The 13279-nt window shown below is 53.5% G+C and overlaps 1 protein-coding gene across 1 annotated transcript in view; it reads right to left on the bottom strand.

The window, feature by feature from the left end:
* EML2 (EMAP like 2) overlaps positions 1-12721 on the bottom strand; it is a 33755-nt gene extending 21034 nt beyond the window's left edge. The window contains exons 1-9 of the mRNA XM_064381149.1: positions 12697-12721; positions 11618-11836; positions 11402-11525; positions 11125-11229; positions 8291-8319; positions 7961-8090; positions 3386-3535; positions 1994-2063; positions 1786-1896 (exon numbers count right to left, since the gene is read on the bottom strand). Coding sequence (XP_064237219.1) covers positions 1786-1896; positions 1994-2063; positions 3386-3535; positions 7961-8090; positions 8291-8319; positions 11125-11229; positions 11402-11525; positions 11618-11836; positions 12697-12706 — 948 coding nt within the window. The 5' untranslated portion in view covers positions 12707-12721. The remainder of the gene's footprint in view (positions 1-1785; positions 1897-1993; positions 2064-3385; positions 3536-7960; positions 8091-8290; positions 8320-11124; positions 11230-11401; positions 11526-11617; positions 11837-12696) is intronic.
* Between the last annotated feature and the right edge of the window lie 558 nt (positions 12722-13279).

Below are 13279 nucleotides of genomic sequence, written 5' to 3'. Positions count from 1 at the left end.
GATGGCACACGCCTGTAATCCCAGCTACTTGGGAGGCTGAGACAGGAGAATTGCTTGAACCCAGGAGGAGGAGGTTGCAGTGAGCCGAGATCATGCCATTGCACTCCAGCCTGGCGACAGAGTGAGCCTCCATCTCAAAAAAAAAAAAAAAAAAAAAAGACTTTCAAATGCCCTGGTCATGTCACAGGAAATACATTAAAACACACCCTCCATTAGGAGTTGTAAAGACATCTGAAATGGTTTTCATACTAGGTCTTGAAATGACTCATCCCTAAGAAACTTCATCTCATTTGCCCTCAGCTATTGTTTCTCCGCAGCCAGGAATTCCTGCTGACATCATCTCATTTGTATTTACATATAGAATGTCTGACGTTACCTGAAATTCTGCAATTAACAAAGTTGGTATCATATTGGGTTTTTGTTTGTTTGTTTGTTTCTGAGACTGAGTCTTTTTTTTTTTTTTTTTGAGACGGAGTTTCGCTCTTGTTACCCAGGCTGGAGTGCAATGGCGCGATCTCGGCTCACCGCAACCTCCACCTCCTGGGTTCAGGCAATTCTCCTGCCTCAGCCTCCCGAGTAGCTGGGACTACAGGCACGCACCACCATGCTCGGCTAATTTTTTATATGTTTAGTAGAGACGGGGTTTCACCATGTTGACCAGGATGGTCTCGATCTCTTGACCTCGTGATCCACCCGCCTCGGCCTCCCAAAGTGCTGGGATTACAGGCGTGAGCCACCGCACCCGGCGAGACTGAGTCTTACTCTATTGCCCAGGCTGGAGTGCAGTGGTGGGATCTTGGCTCACTGCAACCTCCGCCTCCCAGGTTCAAGCGATTTTCCTGCCTCAGACTCCCGAGTAGCTGGGACTACAGGCTTGCACCACCACGCCCAGCTAATTTTTGTATTTTTAGTAGAGACGGGTTTCACCATGTTGCCCTGGATGTTCTCGATCTCCTGACCTTGTGATCCACCCACCTCGGCCTCCCAAAGTGCTGGGAGTACAGGCATGAGCCATCGAGCCACGCCAGCCCTCTCAGGCATTTTAAACCCAGTGCCTAGGGCCCAGCTGCTCCTTGCCCATTTGCAGGCAGGTTTTGGCATGTACATGCAGAGATAAGTACAGAAAGCAAGAGTAAGCCTTTAGGAATTTGGAGAGCAATTTGACAGCAGCACAACATCCAAGTGTGTGATTGTGGGCTTTTTTTAAAAAAAATCATATTTTGGCTGGGCATAGTGGCTTATGCCTGTAATCCCAGCACTTTGGAAAGGTGAGCTGGGAAGATCACTTGAAGTCAGGAGTTTGAGACCAGCCTAGCAAACAAGGTGAAACCCCGTCTCTCAAAAAATAAAAATAAAAAATAAAAAAATTAGCCGGGCGTGGTGGCGCCTGCCTGTAGTCTCAGTAGCTCAGGAATCTGAGACAGAAGAATCACTTGAACCCGGGAGGCGGAGGGTACAGTGAGCCAAGATTGCGCCACTGCACTCCAGCTTGGGCAAGAGGGAAACTCTGTCTCGGGAGTTGGGGGAAGAGGGAACACTGAGAGTCTGGGGCAAATCGGAAAATCCGGATAGAAGGTCCCTCTCAAAATGGATAACCAGGCAGGTCTGAGATCACAAGGTCTTTCTTGCAGCCCAGAGGGCTGGGAATTGTGCTGGAGGCGTGGCCTGCCTCTGTGATGTCACAGTGTGGGCGTGGCCTCAACCCAAGGGGCGGGTGAAAAGGTCTCGGCACTTGCCCTCCTTTTAGGGGCGAGGGGGAGGGGTTAGGATGGGCGAAGAACTCACAGATTTGGAGAACCCCACACAGCACACGGCTCTGTCAAACACTCCCAGGCCCAGCACGTGTAGAGTGGAGAGGGAAACTGAGTCCCAGATGCGCACGTGGGGTGGCAGTGGCTGCAGGGATGAGAGCCGTGTTATCTGGGAGCGCCAGCGGCTTGTCCCCCACAACTGCGTCCTGCACTCTTTTCTGCTTTCCCCTCCCTTCCGTTACCTTCCCTTCCTTAGTGGTGCCCGCCACCTGTCCCGTGGCGATGGTGACCATATCCGGGTGGATGGCCAAGCTGCAGAAAGAAGAGACAGAGGGACCAGGACTCAGTGGGAGAAAGGACGCTCACGGCGACCCAGGACCGCTCCTGAAGCCAGCCAGTCACACTTCCTAGTTATTCATTCATTCCACAAATTGGCTGGTTGAGTTTAGTCAATAAACATATATTTAGTCCATCAAGAGCAGCAATCGGATGCCCTCCGGGTATGCTGGCTCAGAAGCACGACTCAGGCCTGGGGTCTCTAACTCAAATGCCAGCAGGACAAAGGTCTACACCTCAAATAGTGGCCAGGAGAGCATACAGATTTAACCAGGCTGACCCCACCCTGCTCCATCCACCTTGAATTGTCTGGAGTACCTGTTCTGTTTTTTTTTTTTTTTTTTTTTTTTTTTTTTTTTTTCATTTTAAGAAATAGGGTCTCCAGCATTTTAGGAGGCCAAGGTGGGAGGATCACCTGAGGTCAGAAGTCTGAGACCAGCCTGGCCAACATGGTGAAATCCTGTCTCTACTAAAAATACTAAAATGATTATCCTGAGAGTGACACTGTATAAAAAAAAAAAAAGAAAAGAAAAAAAATACTAAATTAGCCAGGCGTGGTGGGGGGCACCTGTAGTTCCAGCTACTTGGGAGGCTGAGGCAGGAGAATCACTTGAACCCAGGAGGCAGAGGTTGCAATAAGTCGAGATCATGCCACTGCACTCCAGCCTGGGCGACAGAGTGAGACCAGTTCCCAAAAAAACAAACCGAAACAAAACACAACAAAAAACCACAGATGGGGTCTCTCTTGTCCCCCAGGCTACAGTGCCATGACACAATCATAGATCACTACAGCCTCCAACTCCTGGGCTTCAGTGATCCTTCCGCCTTGGCCTCCCAAAGTGCTGGTTTTACAGGTGTGAGCCACCTCGCTGCCCAGATTTTCAAAGGAGAAAGATCTAGGTATTGAGTGAATTCACCATCTGAATTTTTTTTTTGAGACAGGGCTTGCTCTTTTACCCAGCCTGGAGTGCAGTGGCTCAATCACAGCTCACTGCAGCCTCGACCTCCTGGGTTCAAGTCATCCTCTTGCCTCAGCGTCCTGAGTAGCTGGGACCATAGGGGCTCACCACCACACCCAACTAAAACATCTGAAATATTGAAGCACTGATACTCAATTCACTTTTTCCCACTGAATTCAGCCCGAGGGCAGCTGGTGGCTTTGGAGAGGGAGCAAAGGCTTGGCCCCGCCCCCAAACCCCAGGGCACAACGATGTGGAAAGAGGCCTAGTGGGGGAAGGGCTGGAGCTCCCCGCTTCCCCCCAACGACTCCCTCCCGTCCCCTCCCTCCCACGCCTCACCACTTGATGTCATCGTTGTGTCCCAGGTAGTGTCGCTGCCTCTGCTCCTCCACGCTGTATAGCACGGCCACGGAGGCCACAAAGTACACTATCTCCCCGGTGGGCAGCAAATAAAGGTTGGCCCGGCAGTCTCGGCCACGGTAGCCATAGCTGGAGCCACCCAGGGGCCGGTTAAGGAATGTGGGTTTGTTTTTGAGATGGAGTCTGTTACCCAGGCTGGAGTGCAGTGGCGTGATCCCGGCTCACTGCAACCTCCACCTCCCGGGTTCAAGCAATTTTCCTGTCTCAGCCTCCCGAGTAGCTGGGACTATAGGCACACACCACCATGCCAGGCTGATTTTTGTATTTTTAATAGAGACGGGGTTTCACCATGTTGGCTAGGCTGGTCTCAAACTCTTGACTTCAAGTGATCCTCCTGCCTCAGCCTCTCAAAGTGCTAAGGTTACACGCCAAGAAATGTGTTGCATCACACACACTGGCTGAGGACCAGGCTCAACAATGTCATTGGAATGAAGCTTTTCTGTTTCCACTCTCTCCCCTGTAGTGGGCTGATGGTCCCCTCCCACTCCAAAAAAACCCAATATGTCTGTTTCTCTTTTTTTTTGAGATGGAGTTTCGCTCTTATTGCCCAGGCTGGAGAGCAATGGTGCGATCTCAGCTCACTGCAACCTCTGCCTCCCGGGTTCAAGCAATTCTCCTGCCTCAGCCTCTCGAGTAGCAGGGATTACAGGCATGCACCACCACACCCGGCTAATTTTGTATTTTTAGTAGAGATGGGGTTTCTCCACATTGGTCAGGCTGGTCTCCCGCTCCTGACCTCAGGTGATCCGCCTGCCTCGACCTCCCAAAATGCTGGGATTACAGGTGTGAGCCACCACGCCCGGCCTACGTCTGTTCCTTAATCCCCACAATTTGCAAATGCGACCTTAGAAAATGGGTCTTTACAGATATAATTATAGATCTCAAGATGAGATCATCCTGGATTATTATAGTGGCCCCTAAATCCGATGACAAGTGTCCTTATAAATGACAGAAGAGGCCGGGCACAATGGCTCACACCTGTAATCCCAGCACTTTAGGAGGCCAAGGTGCATGGATCACTTATAGCCAAGAGTTTGAGACCAGCCTGGGCAACATAGCGAAACCCCACAGCAACAGAGAGAGACTCCAACTCAAAAAAAAATGTAGCCGGGCATGTTGGTGCACGCTTTTCCAGTTGAGGTGGAAGGATCGCTTGAGTCTTTGGGAGGTGGAAGTTGCAGTGAGCTGTGATCGCATCACTGCACTCCAGCCTGGGTGACAGAACGAGACCCTGCCTCTAATAAATAAATAAATAAAAGGAAAAAAAGAAGATAGTGGTGGTGGGGAACAGCTGCCCAAGCCAGGGTGCAGTGTTTCACTCATAGCTCACTGCAGCCTCAATCTCCTGGGCTCAAGTGATCCTCCTGCCTCCGCTTCCCAAAGCTGGAACTACAGGCATGCACCACCATGCCCAGCTAATTTTTTGTATTCTTTGGTAGAGGTGCAGTCTCATCATGTTGCCCAGGCTGGTCTCAAACTCCTGGGCTACAGCGATCCACTTGCCTTGGCCTCCCAAAGTGCTGGGATTACAGGCATGAACCACTGTGCCCAGGCTGCCTGGATAATTTTTAAAAAATTTTTTGTAGAGACGGGATCTTGCTTTGTTGCCCAGGCTAATAGCTACCTGGTTGGTTGTTAACTACTCATATACCCCAATAAGACTGAATTCCATGATGGCTGGGACTGGGCTGTTTTTTTCATTTCTATATCTCCTCCTCCAGGAAGCCCTCCATGACCCCAGGCTGGGTCAGCCCCATCCCTGTGGATTCCCCACCCCAGCCTTGCACACTATGGGTTGTCACTCTCAACAAGCCTGTTCCCATGCTAGACTGTATGCATCAGGAGGGCAGGCAGATATTGTCATGGTCAGCACTGGGTCCCCAGCCCTCTGTCCCAGATGTTCAGAAAGTATCTGAATGAGCTGAGCACAGTGGCTCATACCTGTAATCTCAGCACTTTGGGAGGCCAAGGCAGATGGATCACTTGAGGTCAGGAGTTCAAGACCAGCCTGGCCAATCTCTGCTAAAAACACACACACACACACACACACACACACAAAATTAGCGGGGCATGGTGGCACATGCCTGTAATCTCAGCTACTCTAGTGGCTGAGGCAGGAGAATGGCTTGAACGCAGGAGGTGGAGGTTGCAGTGAGCCAAGATTGTACCACTGCACTCCAGCCTGGGTGTCTCAAAAAAAAAAAAAAAAAAAAAAAAAAGAGGCCAGGCACTATCTGTAATCCCCGCACTTTGGGAGGCGAAGGCAGGTGGGTCACGAGGTCAGGAGATCAAAACTATCCAGGCCAACATGGTAAAACCCCGTCTCTACTAAAATACAAAAATTAGCTGGGCGTGGTAGCATGCACCTGTAATCTCAGCTACTCGGGAGGCTGAGGCAGGAGAGTCATTTGAACCCAGGAGTCAGAGGTTGCAGTGAGCCGAGATCACACCACTGCACTCCAGCTTGGTGACAGAGCGAGACTCCATCTCAAACAAACAAACAAGAAAAGATCTGAATGATTGTCAATATACATATATCCCGGGCCCATGGAAGCTGCTCTGCCCTGCAGTCACTGCAGAGAGGAGCAATCTGAGGTCCACACTAACTTCTGCCGTCTCAGCCACCTGTCATCATTTGCTTATCAAGCCCTACTGGCAGGATATTTGGGACAGATTCCAGGGGACACTTCCAGCTGCCTCGAGAAGGCTGTGGGCTCCCAGAAGGCCAGGCCATTTCACCAACCACCCTGACTCCTCCAAAGAGAAAGCCAGGGCCCAGAGAACAGACAGGGGCTGGGATCCAGGGTGTGGACTGCAAGCTCAATAGGCTTTTAGGAAAATGTTTGGGTCCCAGGATAAGGATTCTTGTCTCCTATGTATAGCCTCAGTTTCCTTAGCTGGAAAGGGGGTGTAATAATTTTCAAACTGCAGGCCTCAGAGAGCTCTTGGTGGCCACTAGTTATTAAAAAAAAAAACAAAATACCATTCCTAACTCATTGTTTCTCAAATGCACCAATCCCACTCGGGCCCCACAGCTGTGACTTCTGTCTGGAACGGTCTCCTTGTAGTTCTGCCTCCTAATCGCACAATTCTCAGATCAAACGTCCCCTCCTCAGGGAAACCCAGTGACTTCCCTCATCTGACCTTAGGTTTCAGTCTCTCCAGCATTTCTTCCTAACTGAAGTCACCTTGTTGATTGAATCCCTGGCTCCTGGGCTCTCATCTCTCTCCCCTCCTTCAGAAAGTGAGCTCCAGGAACACAGCTCACACACAGGAGACTGTCACAGGGAGGCACTCAGTAAACATTCACATGAATGAATCATTAAAGGTCATTTCAGCTCATCTCATTTCCTCTGCTCTCTCCTGAACCATGCACGGTCTTCCTGACCTCTCAGCTACAGCAGCTTGGGAAATCCCACCCTCGGATCATTCCCCCTTCTGCTGAAGTCCCACCCCAGGAGAGCATCTCTCTCCTCCTTTTGTTGTCTGTGTGTTTTTTTTTTTTTATTTTGAGATGGAGTCTCGCTCTGTAGCCCAGGCTGGAGTGCAGTGGCGCAATTTCAACTCACTGCAACCTCTGCCTCCCGGGTCCCAGTTCAAGCAATTCTCCTGCCTCAGCCTCCCAAGTAGCTGGGATTACAGGCACAAGCCACCAGCTAATTTTTGTATTTTTAGTAGAGACAGGGTTTCATCATGTTGGCCAGGCTGGTCTTGAACTCCTGACCTCATAATTTGCCTGCCTCAGCCTCCCAAAATGCTGGGATTACAGGCGTGAGCCACCTCGCCCGGCCTGTTGTTTGTTTTGAGATGGAGTCTCTCTCTGTTGCCCAGGCTGGAGTGCAGTGGCACAATCTTGACTCACTGCAACCTCCACTTCCCAGGTTGAAGTGATTCTCCTCCCTCAGCCTCCCAAGTACCTGAGATCACAGGCACACGTCACCATACCCAACTAATTTTTGTGTTTTTAGTAGAGACAAGGTTTTACCATGTTGGCCAGGCTGGTCTCGAACTCTTGACCTCAGGTGATCTGCCCACCTTGGCCTCCCAAAGTGCTGGGATTACAGGTGTTAGCCACTGCACCCAACCTGTCTCCTGTGTGTGTGTGTGTGTGTGTGTTGTTGTGTGTGTGTTGTTGTTGCTGTTGTTTTGAGACCTGGTCTTGCTCTGTCGCCCTGGCACCCAGGCTGGAGTGTAGTGGCTCAATCACGGCTTGCTGCAGCCTTGACCTCCTGGGCTCAAGCAATCCTCCTGCCTCAGCATACTGAGTAGCTTGGACCGCAGGTACATGCCACCATGACCAGCTAATTTTTTAAAAATTTTTTTGTAGAGACAAGGTCTCACTGTGTTGCCCAGGCAGGTCTCGAACCGGCCTCAAGCCATCCTCCCATCTCAGCCTCCCAAAGTGCTGGGATTACAGACCTGAGCTGCCTTAACTACCTTTCTATTTCCTCCTGAGGGGATGGGAGCACAAAGGGGATTCCAGCAAAAGGATACACCCAGTCCAGCTTGAGCCGGCAGGAAGGCAGCTCCGAGCGCGTGTCCAGGCTGTAGGTGGGTGCCAGCTCGTCTGGGATCAGCATGGGCACAGGGCGGCCCCTCAGGAACATTTTCACGGAGCCATCCTCTGCCAGGACACCCCCAGGGGTCAGGCACTGACACCAGCCCCATCCCTATTCCCTCTCCTCTTCTGGCTTTTTTTTTTTTTAAAGGTAGGGAAACTGAGGCCAGAAAGGCAAAGGCCCAATAGCCAGGTCTCCTGACCTCTGGCTCTGGCCTGTCATCCCAGCAAGCTTCCACCAAGCCCTTCCCCATCTCCCTACTCACCCACGCTGAAGATAACTTCTTTGGTTTTGCTGTCAGGAAAGGAGAAAGAAAAAAAAATAAAGGTCTTAGGTCAGAAAAGGGGAGAAACCATTCCTCCACCCCACTGCTCCCCGGAGGTCTCCGATGAAAACCCGGGCCGAGTAAGGGGCAGAGCGCTGCCTCTCTGCAGGCCGTGTGCTTTGCTCGGTTGATCTTGCAGAGCCTAAGACACAGGCCCAGAGAGGCAGTGATCGCCAAAGATCACACAGCACGAAGTGGCAGGGACGCGATCCTGGAAGAAGGGAGTCACCAAGGACCCTTCCCTCCTATTCAGCACGGTGCTCCCAAAGTCCCCCCACCCGCAGTTCCCCAGCACCCCGTTTAAACGTCAAGCAGCGGGAGAAGCGGGGAGAGTTGAAAGGAAGGGGCGTGTCCCCACGCCGGCCTGGACCCCAGGGGACCGGGGAGACCTGGGATCTAAGGCCCAGGAGCGCGGAGAGGACATGGGAGGGGGGTCTGCGAAAGGTCTCACCCAGCTCCAAAGCTACTCATGGCGGCGGCTGCCGGAGCTTCTGGGCCGGGGGTGGAGCCGGGACCGGCTCTGCCGCTTCCGGCCCTGGGAGGCGCCCGAGCCGCCGCGCCCTGCCCCGCCCTCCGCGGCCGCCCCTGGAGCCGGAGGGTCCCACCGGGTCACACATCCCGGGCTGTGGAGTCCCGATCCCAGGCTCTTTCAGGGTGGGTGGGGGAGAGTGGTTGAGAACATGGACTCGGGAGCGCGCCTGCTTCAGTTCAAACCCCACTTCTGCCAATTCCTAGCAGTGTACACAGGTCGTCCAACCTCTGCCTCGGTTTCCTCATTTTAAAAACGGGGATAAATAAGAGTATCCGGCCGGTCGCGGTGGCTCACACCTGTAATCCCAGCACTTTGGGAGGCCGAGGCGGGTGGATCACCTGAGGTCAGGAGTTCGAGACCAGCCTGGCCAACGTGGTGAAACCCCCGTCTCTACTAAAAATATAAAAATTAGCCAGGCTTGGTGGCTGGCGCCTGTAATCTCAGCTACTTGGGAGGCTGAGGCAGGAGAATCATTCGAACCCGGGAGGCGGAGGTTGCAGTGAGCTGAGATTGTGACATTGCACTCCAGCCTGGGTGACAAGAGCAAGACTCCGTCTCAAAATAAATAAATAAACAAACAAAAATAAAAATAAGAGTACACACGCCTCCCGGGGGTGGTTGCGAGGATGAAATTGGTTAATTATTGGAAAGTGCCTGGAATATACATAACGCTGTATTTGTTTGCTATTGTTTGAGCAGGGTTGAAATGTGCAGCTTTTGACCTTGGTCTTGCCCTTGCATGGCCTCCTAGCCCTGACCACGCCCACTGCATCATAACTCCAGCCTTAAGAGTGTTTTTCGTTTTGTTTTGTTTTGATACAGGGTTTTGCTCTGTCGACCAGGCTGGAGTGTAATGGCGCGATCATGGCTCATTGAAGCCTCGAATTTCCTAGGCTGGAGTGATCCTCCTGCCACAGCCTCCCAAGTAGCTGGGACTACAAGCACGTGCCAGCACGCCCAGCTAGTTTATTTTCATTTTTAGTAAAGTCGATGTCTCGCTATGTTGCCCAGGCTGGTCTTGAACTCCTGAGCTCAAGCGATGCTCCCACCTCCGCCTCTCAAACTGCTAGAATTACAGCCTTATGTTTTGACTCGGTCCAGATCTTCAGTTTGACTGCCCCTCTGGAGTTGACCACACCTGTCATTCTGATCTCAACTACCTCCTCCCTTCTAAACCCAGTCCCTGAGTGGACTCCATCTCTTGATAATTGACTGCTGCCTCCCCTCAACTCTCCTCCTCTGGCCCACCCGGCATTCTGATCATGTCCATTTTCTTTTTATTCCTTTCTTTCTTTCTTTCTTTCTTTTTAGACAAGAGTATCCCTCTGTTGCCCAGGCTGGAGTGCAGTGGTGCGATCTTGGCTCACTGCAACCTACACCTCCCAGGTTCAAGCAATTCTCCTGCCGAGCAACCTCCGCCTCCCAGGTTCAAGCAATTCTCCTGCCTCAGCCTCCTGAGTGGCTGGGACTACAGGTGCTGGCTACCACGCCTGGGTAAATTTTTGTATTTTTAGTAGAGACGGGGTTACATCATATTGGCAAGGCTGGCCTCAAACTCCTGACCTCGTGATCTGCCCGCCTCGGCCTCCCAAAGTGTTGACATTACACTCGTGAGCCACCACGCCCGGCCAAGATGATGTCCATTTTCACATATTCCTTAGTTGAGTACCTTCCAGGCCTCCAAGTTGGCTCCACCTTTTGGCACTTGACCACGCCCCTTTAAACCTTTAAACCAAGCCTATTTCCACCAGGCATTGCCCCCTAATTTTGATGTCAAGGCTTCTGGAATCTGGCATGCCCCCACCTGGTCTCGGCCTCTGTTACCCTCTACCCCAGGTTTTGACTTCGCCCAAGCGAACACTCTGGCAGCACCCTTAAATTCCTCAGACTCCCTCCTTCCCTGCGGAAACTCTGCTGCCTTGACGTCATCCCTGAAACTCAACGGGGAGACTCCTTTACCTTAATAACCACGCCCATAAGCCAAGCTCCCCCGGGAGGTGTGGGTACTCCCTGACTTCCTCCCTAGCTCACCCAGTAGACCACCTGACCGTCCACACCGTCCAGCTCCTAAAAACTCTGGCCACGCCCCTCAATATTGACTCCGCCCTCCCAGACCTTCCACAGTGACCGTGCCACCTCAAGCTTGGTCCCTGCATTTGAACTAGCTGGCCCTAGTCATTTCTCAACCATTTCCTCCCTAGCTGGCGTCCTGGCCCTACCCTCTGCGGCTTGACGTCCTTACCCTTCCTTTTTGGCGCTACAGTTGCTGCTGGAGGATGTGGTGCGACTGCGGGGGTCCTCGCGGCGCACTGAGGCCAGGCGCTCTGGTGACAAGTAGCGGCGGCCACTGCGGAAAGAGAGCACACAGTTGGGGGCAGAGTCTTCGAGGCCAGCAGGCGAGTGCCGTGGGCGGGCGAGATCCTCCCTGCACCTTCGGCTGCTGGAGCTCCGGTAAATGAACCGCCTCTGTCTCCCACGAGGTCTTGGAAGAGGCAAGGGATCCCGGCCTTGTGCCTTACCTGCGCCCGGAGGTCGCCTCCTTCTTGGGAGAGGACGGGGACGTGGCATAGCCGCCCACGCGCCGCGGGGGTCCCGAGCCATTAAGGGGCGTCCTGGTGGGAAGGCCTTTCAAAAGCTGACACACTGGAGGGATGGGGTTAGGGGACAGAAGAGGGTGACTATGAGGTCCATGCCCCGGTCCTCCCCATCCCACCCCTCCAGTCTAACGGGGATACCCGAGGCAGTGGTGCCTAAGCGCGGAGGCGCCCGGCCCTTGGGGGTGCCCCGCGCGCGGAGCGCGGCTCCCTGTTCTTCGCACGCCCGCAGGCGACGCAGAGCATCCGCCAGCGCCGCCTTTAGGACCGCCAGCTCGTCTTCCTGTAACTGCAGCCGCTGCTCCAGCGCCGACACGCGGTCGTCCACTTCCATACCGCTCGTGCCCGACAAATTGTCATCTGGAAGGCGGGGGAATGCCGGCTGCAGAGCCACCCAGGAGCCCCAGTGCCCAAGGGGTCCCTCCCCGCTTCCTGGGTCTAAGCGGGGGACCAGCCACGCCCCTTTCCTGTCTCGCCACCTGGGGCCGGGACACTTGGAGATGGGCCACGGAAGAGGACTCTGAAGGAGGATGGAAATCCCCACCGCTCTCCAAGCCGTCCCCCACTCCTCTCTGCCGCAGCGCGCTGGCACTGTGACCTTGGGGGAGTCCCTTCCCTCTTATTTTCTAAGATTCTTTGACCCCTGGAGACTCTCGTTCTAGCTTTAAGATTCTATGACTAAGACGTCTTAAGTATCTATGAGTGATATGAGCATTCGCAAAATGACACCAGCCTACTCCTAATGACACTAAAGTTCTAGAACTGATCCCCAACATCCTCAGACGAAGATTCTGTTATGAATACCAACGTCCCTTCACTGTTTCTAAGACTTTCCAAGCCAAAAGGTCAAGCCGAGCCTCCCCACTTCCCCTCCTCTCCTCACCCTGGGGTTCGACCCTAGAGCCAGCTGCAAGGACAGAGCTTCGGCGGCCCCTGGCGGCGGACTTGGGAGTTGCAAGCAGCGCGTCGCAGACCCAGAAGACCCGAGGGAGATGCAGACGGGATGACACCCAAACTCTTCCCCAGCAGGAATTCCTCTTTTCTGTTCCCCTTCTTTATTTTGCTTCTGCACCCCGCGCCCCAGCTTTGGCTCTGTAGCCGATGGATGCAGCCAAAATGACTCTCCGTGTGCCCCCCTAACCCCGCTCCTTTTCCCAGTGGGAGGGGCGGAGACCCAAGTGGCTCCTCTCCCTCCTCCCCCACACCCAGAACACTCATACCTAGACTCATTGCTGACCACAACCAAGGAGGCCCTGGTTCCCAGCCCGGTGGAAGTAAAGGTGGTAGGTTAGACAGGGACAGGGCGTGGAGCTCGCACCTGCCATCCCGCGTCCATAGGCCGCCCAGCCGGCCCTCTGGGCTCTGCAGTGCAGCCGCCGCTCCTCCCTCTCTCCCCCCGTGGCCCAATCGCCTGCCGAGGCTTGCCCGCCCTGCCCCCCACTCAGCGCCTCCCAGGTCCAGTGCTTGGACCTGCAGAGGGAGGTGGGGGCCTCCTGAGGTCAGAGGGACTTAGAACCGTCAGGACTCAGAACTCTTAACAGGGGGAACCTCTAGGAGTCTTGTTGGCATCACGTTTTGCAAACGGGAAACTAAGGAAGGAGGCTAGTGGGAGTGTGCAGAGACACGGCAGAGATCACTCAGCCAGTAGGCGGGGACGGGGGACCCCATCAACTTCTTGGGCCCAGCCTCATCCTACTTGCCGTTAATAAATACGACCAGAAAAATGGCATCTGTTACTGTGAGCTTACATGTGCCATGCACTGCTCACGCAAAACACTTAGCACGTTCCTGGCTCATGTTTAT

The sequence above is a fragment of the Aotus nancymaae genome, unplaced genomic scaffold, assembly GCF_030222135.1.
Source record: "Aotus nancymaae isolate 86718 unplaced genomic scaffold, 86718_ANA_hifiasm-v0.15.2.pri h1tg000028l, whole genome shotgun sequence".
Lineage (NCBI taxonomy): Eukaryota > Metazoa > Chordata > Mammalia > Primates > Aotidae > Aotus > Aotus nancymaae.
This window is presented reverse-complemented; position numbering and strand designations above follow the sequence as displayed.